The sequence below is a fragment of the Vicugna pacos genome, chromosome 5 (assembly GCF_048564905.1).
Source record: "Vicugna pacos chromosome 5, VicPac4, whole genome shotgun sequence".
In the NCBI taxonomy this organism is placed as follows: domain Eukaryota; kingdom Metazoa; phylum Chordata; class Mammalia; order Artiodactyla; family Camelidae; genus Vicugna; species Vicugna pacos.
In genome coordinates this window covers 36,418,405-36,428,786 of record NC_132991.1, presented here as the reverse complement: position 1 = coordinate 36,428,786, position 10,382 = coordinate 36,418,405, and the positions used below count along the sequence as shown (strand labels likewise).

At 37.8% G+C, this 10,382-nt stretch overlaps 1 protein-coding gene across 1 annotated transcript in view; it reads right to left on the bottom strand.

Moving 5' to 3' along the window:
- Positions 1 to 4,248: 4,248 nt before the first annotated feature.
- PSMD14 (proteasome 26S subunit, non-ATPase 14) overlaps positions 4,249 to 10,382 on the bottom strand; it is an 85,900-nt gene continuing 79,766 nt past the window's right edge. The window contains exons 11-12 of the mRNA XM_006196215.4: positions 7,127 to 7,189; positions 4,249 to 4,661 (exon numbers count right to left, since the gene is read on the bottom strand). Coding sequence (XP_006196277.1) covers positions 4,563 to 4,661; positions 7,127 to 7,189 — 162 coding nt within the window. The 3' untranslated portion in view covers positions 4,249 to 4,562. The remainder of the gene's footprint in view (positions 4,662 to 7,126; positions 7,190 to 10,382) is intronic.

The window sequence follows — 10,382 nt, the reverse complement described above, 5'->3', positions numbered from 1 at the left end:
GAATGCACACCTTTTTAACTACATACATAAATAAATAAATCACTGCTGCTGAGAGTCACAGCCATGAAAGTGAGCGGGAAGGGGGAGTAGTGGAGGCGAAAAGCAGCAACTCACCCACCCATCCACCCACCTCGGGAAGGTTCGGTTTCTTGGTTGAGCACAGAAACAGTGACAATGAATGATCTCCTTTTTAAGTTTTGAAATAATCATAAGCTGTCGGGCTGAAGTGCCTTAATGTATTTGCAGTGATGTTTACGAGGCCTTTACTAAATATTTTATCATCGAGCTTGGTTGCAGATTATCTGAAGAGCATGTAACTGGGGGCAGGCGCCATGCATCCCTCGCGTCCCACTGCACTTCCTTCTCTCTGAGGTACAGCGTTGGCGACAGGTTCAAAAGCCTGGCCAGAAAAAGAGGGCCGAATCCTCGAGCAAATGGATTCGCTAGAAGCGCTGATCTGGGGAGACAGAGTGGAAGTGGTGTCAATGCAGTGATCGTTATAGAAGAGTCGTGTGTGTGTGTGTGTGTGTGTGTGTGTGTGTGTGTGTGTGTGTGTGTAATGTTTATGTAATCTGGAGGGGAGAAAAAGAATTTATGCCAGTAATTTTAAAACGAGAAAGAAGCTAAAGAGAAATAGAGAAAAGAATTTAAAAGGATGTTGGCACAAATAAATAGCACGAGGCACAGAGCGACCCCGAGGTGCAGAAAGAAATCTACTGGTACTGACTGTACAGAGAAGCCCAACCCTCCGCCTGAACCAGAGGGCCAAGAGCAGCAGAGGCTTTACCGCCCGAAGCTGCTTCCAGTGGCCAGCACCCGCCAACCCGCCCTCCAGTGGCTTTCCCCGGGACGCCGAGCGCGCGGGAACCAGGAGGAGGAGCGCAGCTCCGGAGCTCAGCTCGGCCCCGGGAGCTGGCTGGCCGCTCTACGCGGGACACTGCAGGGAGCCGGCGACGGGAGAGGCCACCCTCGCGCCCAACCCCTAGACCAGCCGCCCCGCTCAGCTTCCATTGTCTGAGGTCCCCAAGCAGCCTGAGAGTAGTCTCCCCAGTACCCTGGCGATCCCGAGACGTAGCAGCCGCCCGGAGACTGGCCGAGCGCGGGGCGAGCTGCGTCTGGCGCAGACCCCAGGACACTCTCTCCGTGCCGGAGGCTCGGCCTGGATGCCTCTGCCCGGGGGAACTCGTGCCTTCCTCCGAGAGAGCGCGTCTGCCTTCCACCGGCCCCGGCCGCTCCCTGAGGGAGAGCGGCGCTGGGAACATTGGGTGGGTCCTGGGCTGTACAGAGAGGAGTTGACCAGACTCGACCTACGCCTAGGCGACCGCATTTTGAGAGCGCTCCTCGGTGGCCGAGTGGTCGAGGGAGAGACTGCCCCCCGAGGTGGGCAGGGCGCCTTGGCTGCAGAGGGCACCAGCTGTGGGCTCCAGCAGGGCACCGCGAGCAAGGCCCGGCGCGGGCGGTCCAGGGCTGGAAGGGTTGATGGCCAGATGTCCCAGACTCAAGCCGAGATTGTTTTCTGGGAGAAAAATACAGCCAGAGCCCCATTTTCCTTTTCTTTCGAAAGCAAATTTCAGCTCCTGGCCAGGAAGCTTCACAAACAAGCAGGGTCTTAGCTGCTGAGGCTTTGGGGGTGTGGGGGAGGGGACAGTAGCTGTGACACTATTTGATACTTGGCTTTTTTGCCCTTTATCTTCCACCGCCATTTCTCCCAAGAGCCTTTTGCTGTACTTTGGCTACTCTTGCTTTCCCCTTTCTTTGATCATTAACTTCTTTATCCCTGAATGCTTTTCTCTCCACAGCTTCCAGGGTTATCCCCTCACTCTGACATCAGTGGGACACAGAGTCTTAAGTGTGTAGCAAAAAGGAGACACGCTACCTGGCCTCTTTATCAAGTTTTGCCATTCCTGGTAACCTGAACTGGCTTTTTTTTTTAATGAAGAATGCTAAAATGACATATTAAACTATAGAAAAATGAATAGAGTGCATCTTTCTCAGAGTTTTTAAGGAATTGGATTAGGAGATAAATGTGCACTCACTAAGATCATCAGTACTGAATTCAGTGATTCCTCATATATAGGCTACACCTTTAATTCATATATGCTCAGGAAGGGAAACTAAGGTTTTTGTCAGGATCACAGGATCTGCACATTTTTTCTTGAACCATACTTATGTAGAGCAGGGCTTCTCAAACTTTAAAGTGCCTATGAACCACACAAGTATTCTTGATTCTGATGCAGTAGGTCTATATACATAATGAGCTCCCAGAAGACCCTGGTGCTCTTGGTCCAGGCAGATCACACTACAGTAAGGCGGGAGATTTCAATGCCCCCATACTAGTCTAAGAGGACACCAGGTCATCTCTTTATTAGAGGCAAGCAAGAGTTTTTGTTCTAGTGCAGCTTTAGCGTTGCATAGATGGGTAAAGATGCTTAAATAAGCACACGCCCATGCGCGGGCACACACACACACACACACACACACACACACACACACACACACACACAGAAACCTGAAATGGCTTTTGAGCTTGTGATTAAATGTTTCAAAGCTTAACCGGGCCTGGGCCACCAGGCTGCTGCTAAAATAGCTGTACATTCCAAGACAAGTGTGTTCATTGAGTCTCTTCTTGGGGCTTCCTAATTTTGACTCGACTCCAAATCTACAAAAATGTAGGTTTTTGCTAGGAGGGATTTTGGTAAGGTTTTGAAATTGGGAATGTCTCCAAAATGAACCAAGTGGCAAGTGGAAGAATGTGGTATGTGACTCTGGGAAGTGCAGGAAGATGAGGTGATCAAAGAGGAGCAAAAGGCAGGCATGGTGTAAGCCTTCATGGTCACTGGATTCACTCAGGAGATATTTTTCAGGAGACTAACGTGAAGGAGAAAAAAAGAAAAAATAGTTTCAAATGCTGAAAATAGTCCTTGGATTACTGAGGCCTTCGGTGGGCATATTGTACAAAAAAATCTTGACTAGCTCTAATGAACAGTATCCGTGAATGAAGTCATAGAACCTTATTTATGTAAAGGGAAAAATCATGTATTAAAAAAAACCCAGCTTTTACACAAGTTTAAATCAGGCAAAAGGAAAATTACTACTAACTTCAATGCTTATATTTTAAGTGGTTAGCTGCTGTATCCTAAAAATTAAATTAATACATATTAAATGTCCTACATAAAATATACCATCACTATATGTATATTTATAAGAAGAAACCACAGGGCAAGTAAGAATGCTCAGAATACCTCTTATTCCACCAAAAAAAAAAAAAAAAAGAAAAGAAAAGACTGTGAAACACAGTGGGAATTTAAGCCATTTCCACTTTTAGTTTCTAGTAACTTTCCATTAGGCAACCAAGAAGAGCCTAGAATTGTTCAAACAGGATAGTAATTTGGTTTACCACATTATTCATACCACCTCGAGCAGAGGCTAAGCCCCCAAGTAAATTCCTCCTTTAATGAAGCTGTAGAGACATTCTTACCATATTTTCACATAAGGTAGAGACAAGAATTAAATCTTCGTTTGTCTCCATACATTTAGCACGTTCCTTGTTGTACCCAGTATGGTGCCGTACCACGAGCGAATATTAACGAGGGCAGTTACTTATGTACATCAGGTTAGAAACAGGTTGAAGGAGGAGATCATCTATGAAAACTGCTGTTAGTCAAATTTTTGTCTTTATCAGAAACCTGGATACTTCTAAGTTAATTTAAAAAATATGAGAGAAAACAATGACAAAATTATTACTTATGTTCTCATATTAAAGTCACATTATGGCTACTTTTCTTGTTTTGCTTTGAAGACATTATAAAGCTTGTATGGGCTGTCTTAGCTAAAAGTTTAGTGAAGTTTGCAGGAGGCAATTCCCAGACAATCTCAGCACTGTTGGGGGAATGTACCCTTTAAAAAAATGATGAAAGTCTAAATTTAAATTCCCTCCTTTTTCTTCTTAAATATACTCCTCTGAAATACTGAAAGTATAATATGTTAACAAGATACTGAGCTTACAATATTAAATTGTGACAAATAGTTTTAATAAAATATGTCAACATTTTTTCTGTATTACTCACTAATGAGGTAGCCACTCATTAATGGCAGTCATTTTACATTTGTGAAGTTTTGTTATCACACTGATGTTTTTTGTGGTAGTTTAAACTACAAAGGGAAACATATCCTTGTGTGAGATTTCTAGAGCACTGTCAAATGTTATTCTGTCAATTCCACCCAGTGCCAAAAAGACCTCAGGAGACATAGACTGTAAATTTATTTTATTTTGTAAGCAACAATCAAAATATATTTGTTACTGATTTCTTCAAATATTAAAGGGGATCTTAACAAAATTTGTCCACTTTGATGTATTCTTATACAACTTTGGAATCTGCAAGGACCCTGACTAAAGAAACAGAAGTAATTGCACAACGGAGACTGAAGGTGTTACGTGCTGCAAATGATGCCAGATGTCTTACATTTAACCAAATACACCTTCAGAGGTCCCTTGATTTTGAGAATTATGAACAATAGAGGAATATATACTGAAAGTATCACTAATAGCTTTTTGCATTGCTTTATTTAAATACAACAGTATCCAACATAGCTGCTAAACACTGGACAATATTTGAAGTCATAAGTACATCCACATGTTCCTCCAAATGACGTTTGGGGTCCTAAAAAAAAAGAAAGAATAAAGAAAGAAAAAGAAAAAAGAACCATATTACCGGTAGGAGAATTATTTAGATTTTTTTCAGTAGCTGATGAAACTGATTTTAAAAAAAGGCCAAACCTAAATTTATATCTATTTTACAATTTAACTTTCCTAATATATTGTTACATTTTCAGGATTTCTAAATCTGCCAAAATGTTAAGTAGCTGATAAAATAATAGATTACACAATGAAAGACTGGTGCACACAATGTTGTAACTCCACAGCAGAAATTATAGAGTAACAAAGTATTCTATATAGTTAAAAATCATTTGATTTTTAAAAAAAGCATAAGCATTTTATATGTGTGTATAAGCCTGATTATGTGTGTATATTTTCTGCCATTCACATATATTGAATGTCTAAGGGGGTACTATACTCAAAGACATACCAAGAGGTAAGAGTTCAATGTGAATTCTCATTACTTCCTCTATAATTTTAAGTTAATTCCTATCTAATTTTAATATTTCGGGAATAGTGCTTTAAATGATTCAAGAAATATTCTTGGACCAAAAGTCACTGCTAGTAGTTTAAAAATTTAATACAATTTGGATCAATTCTAAAATGTTAAAAATATTTCACGTAGCTATTTTGAAAAAATATATCATAGAAAAGTATATAGGTACAATCCTTTAACTTAAAAATGATCAAATCTCTATTTGAAATATCTGAGTTAAAAACAAGGCTTAAAATTGCATTATAACAAAGAAAGCTAGATTTAAATGCTTATTATATATTTAAGTTTAAGGCTGCACTGATAGAAATATTTTGGCTAAATTAAAAGCTTTGAAATAAAGGATATATATTGCACACAATAAAAACCTTTCAATTAAAGCATTATTTTCTTATATGTATTGCTAAAATACCAAAATTTTTAACTTTAAACAAATGTTCACCACTGAAATTCTTTCTTGGCTATTCTTTTTCCTAAACTACAATTTCAATATGCATGACTTCTTTAAAAAAAACAAAAACAAAAACAAAAAAACCCAGAGATACAACATGCTACAAATAATTTAAATAATTAGCCAATAATATTAAATTTTCTTTAGCTCAGAAATAAGCCTTAGGGCATTTTAGGTGAAAGAGACTATAAGAAAGACTGGCAGGAGGAAAAGATATTGGTCTGATTCCATCATAGACAGTTTTGCTTTTGCCATGCAGTAGGTCAAACTAGTGAAAGTCCTACATTTTAAAAAATAATTCTGATGATAATAAACTTTGCCAATTATATACTTCTCAGTTTCACTTTTATTTTAATTTACTTCTTTTATTTGCTGCTAACTATTAAGTAAAATCTACACCAAGAAACTATAGCGTCAGAGTCATTTATTCAAAAAATTGTTACTGAATGCTATAAAGTGCTAGGCCCCAAGCTGCTGATCTAATATTACATATTAGACTAAGATAAGTAATGGGAAAAGACAAGCAGGGTGACTATCGCATAGGACAGGAGAATAAGATGAACTGTATTTCATTTTGGTTTGGGAGGGTTCCTGTTGTTTTTTAAATTATAATACTCAGCAAAGAGTGAGATTTGATCTTACCAATTATGATATTTTAGTCAGACCTTTGCCCCTACTGCTCTACTGGAGTAGCTGGCTTTGCAGTGAATTGGTAACACACTCCCTCAGTTATCTACATTACTTCTTGTGGCAGCTGGGTGATTCTTAGAGATTTCCCATCCAAGTATGGTCCTGGCCCAAACCTCCATAGCTTGTGAGATGTGATGGGATCAGAGCATATGGTAGGATGGCTGAAAGCAAAGACAGCTTAGTGTCTTGCATCTGAAATATCAAGATTCTGCCAACATCAGCAATATGATAACCATGTTCCATGAAATGAAAAAATGTAATCAACATTCTTTAAAAAACACTCTAATTAATCTGTAGATTCTTTTAATTGGTTGGTGTGTTCCCCTCATCCCTCAGAAAATAGGAACTAAAATATATATTTCATCTTGGAAAAGTGAAAGAGCAAATAGTTAAAACCCTCCCTTCACTCAATATAAACTAACAGGGCTCTAAGCTTTCTCAGGACCTTTACCTACATATTGAAAAATCATATTTAAAAAACTGTTACATATGAAATAAACCTACCATTCTATTATCATCATGGATAACATTATTTCAAAAATAGTAAACATATTTCTTGAAAAATTAACTCAGGACACTAGTTTCCCAATTTCCTTATTTTCACTAAAGATAGTGTCTCACAGGTATATTTGTGATTTACTTCTCTGTAGATGGCAAAAAGAATGTGACATCAAATAATTCAGTGACCTTTAAAATTAGCATCACATTTACATGACAGAAGAAAAATGTAGAGTGAACAGACAGGGAAAAAAATATCATACAGGCTCCAAAATAGTTTTCACTCTACAAGAGCATGTTATTATGCAACTGCATAACCTATTGCAGTATACCTCACCTGCTTGCCAACATTCTTTATTGCCAGCTGTTCAGGTGTCATCTTATCTTCTTCTTCTACAGCCTGTGAATGAAACACAAAGGACAGAGTTTCAAATTCTAAATTTACTTTTGCCACACAGAGTAATCACCAAAGATAATGATGACCATGATTTTCATTCTCAGAATCTTTTATTCAAATAATTTATTGAATAAAAAAGCAAAATTTTGCTGATCTTCAGAACAGCCTCAGGGTAATTAAAACTATTACCACCATCATTTTGAAAACAGACTTAAGAAATTTGTAAAAGACATTGAAAATATCAAATTGGACCACCAAATGGAAGTATTAACCATTTGCGAACTGTTACGGAACTCTCTAGGGGATGGCTAAACTAGAGGACAGAAGAACTAAGGCAGCAGCTTATGGCACTGTGGTGCTAGCTAGTCCTACTCTGTCTTTTTTTCTTTTCCTCCTTTCACTATGGTTCTCCCCCAACTTCCTGTATCTTTGTCTCCTGTTCCTTGTCAACCAAACGTATACATACCCAGGATCTATTTAACTATCAGTAACACTCAGGATCAAAGGACCTGCTGACTTCTGAACCACTTACCAAATCATATAGTTTTCTCCCTTAATACCTTCACGTATTTAAAATCTCTAAAAGTAATACATGTGTTTGAAAAAACTCACTTCTTCATATGAATGATCTTTAATAACCATGAAGAAATAGAGTAATTGGAAATTTTCAACATCAAAAAATTACTTGAATTAAAAGCCAAATGAAATAAAATCAACCAAAATCATACATATAAACTACTTTTCTAGCAGAATAATTCTGAAATAATTAAGGCATTTAGATTAGCTACCACCATTGCTCTCTTTCCCAATAATGGCACCACAAAACCTCTTTATTGAAAACTCGGAGTTTAAGGAACCTCCTTCTAATGGTTTTCGGTATGCTATTGCCTGAAGCTAGGATTCTGCATCAGGTGGATTCCTGGTCTATGATTTATTCATAGCATTTGATAAATGGAAAATGAAGAAAACGTAAGGATCACCAATCTTAAGAAATAATACCACAACACTTACCACAATATGGTTACAAAAGAGGGTGAGATAATAGCGGCAGAAAGCAGGAAACCAAAATCCCAGTGTGGGTTAGATTTGGATACTCTAAACTTAATAATCTCCCAGCTGCCAAATTTCTTCATGTGTGAACAATGAACATGTAGGAAATGCAATCATCAGACATTTCCCATAAACTGGGAAGTTTGGCTGCATTTCACACCTTCTTAATAGTTTTGTAAACAGAGAACTTGAAAATGAGCAAAGATGGCAAGTATCTAATTTTATAAATGGACAAACTATCTAGAGAATTTTCCCTAGTAGATCCTGCCTAAAGAGAAAAGATGGAGAATAAGTATTGTATCTACTGCTTATTACAGGATATTTATTTACAACACATCATTAGGAAATACATTTATGACTCAAAAAGTGAGAGAAGGAAAAATAAGTTAATAACACTCCAAATCTAGAATTCCCTAGACAGAGAGTATGTTCAGAGTCAGATGTCACTTCTCTTATTCTCAGCTAGTTAAACAAGTATCTCCTAATTGGGACATTGCTTCTCCCACTATCTCAGTGTTTCACCTATATGGAAACATTGGTAACCCATAAAAAGTTTTTCTAAATTACTTTTACAAATCATGACCCTATACCTTACTGACTTGAAAACATATTAGATGAATGGAACAATTCACGTAAGTTTGTACTCTATATCCATTCAGTGTTAGTTGTTCTATGCACATGCCAACAAACTGTACTTTACTGGAAGGAGGTAAGAGTGTTGGAATTTGGCTCAAAATACCAATCCATGTACAAAATAGTTATTATGGAGTATTTTAGCATTTCAAATGTCAAAGATGGCAGATATGCAGCAATGAAAATAAAAAACCATTTAAAACACTGATCTTACATAAAAGGTTAAATAGAATGATAAAAGCTCTAACTCAATTTAAAAAATCTTTTATATCATCTAACCACTTCACCAATTAGTTTTTCCAATAATTAAAAGAGAGAGTTCACAAACTCTTTGAGAAGTACAGATGGTAAAAAGTACTCCCAGCCATAGATGCCATCTGGAAAATGAGGAGCAGCTGTAGATTTAGGCATATACTAAGGTTGCAAACCCCCATGACAAAAGAGTAAGCACATCTCTTACATTCTGAGATACACCAGATCAGACCAGATCATCAAATCCCTAAATATGTTCTCCATCCACCTAAAGTTACCTTTATCTCATTTACCATCTGGGAAAGACCAGTTTGTCTTCATTCATAGGTCTAATCTGGCTAGTCACCAGGAAAAATTAAGAAATGGTATCAGCAGAAACAAATGAAATTCAGGCACAGGCAGTGTCCTCACTAGGGAAACTTCTGTGTTTATGGCAACTTCTGTGATTTGGCATCAAATTTTGCTTTTGCATCCGTGCTCTTCGGTTTACTCAACCAACAAAAAAGCACTGAAAATGTTTGTGGCTATTCACACTAGAAACGTTTTAACAGTTTATCAACAAAGACCCCCATATGGCTATCCCATCACGCACGGTCTGCACAGTTCTAAGAAATTCCCAGAATTTGGTCTGTTATGTTATCAAAATCCCCTCAGATGTGCCCCCTATCTTAAAGAGGCTTTACCAAACCTATTAACCTCATTATCTTTTTTCTGGTAATGGTCAAATTTCTCAAATGGAAAACCTGTCTTTCAAATTCTACCATTTTATCTACCCTTTAACAAACATGGATTAGATCCTTGGCACTTCATTAATACTCTTTTAAGGATCTCCACCAGGTAAATTCAAATGAACTCAGTTTACTTGAACTTTCTGAACACCTTTTCCGATATCCCTTTTCTAATCTTTAAACCTCTGCTTTTATAGACACCATGTCTCTTACTCCACTTTGTACTTCTTCATATTTATTCCATTCCTCAGGCTTCTTTTTTTCCCTTTGACATGTTAACTGTGTTCACTCTGTAACACGCCATGCTCCCATTTAAGCACATGCTTTCTAAAATCACCTATACAGTAATTTTTGCCACAATTAAACAATCTCTGCATGACTGCTAATGAATGTAAGATAAGGCATTTTACTTCTTTCTTGATTTTTATAAAAAGTCAATGTATTGACTTTATAACTGAAAATCACATTATGGGTTAAGTATGGGGATAGAGAGTAAGTTTAAAAAATGGCTTTTATAAAATAGACTTAGGAAA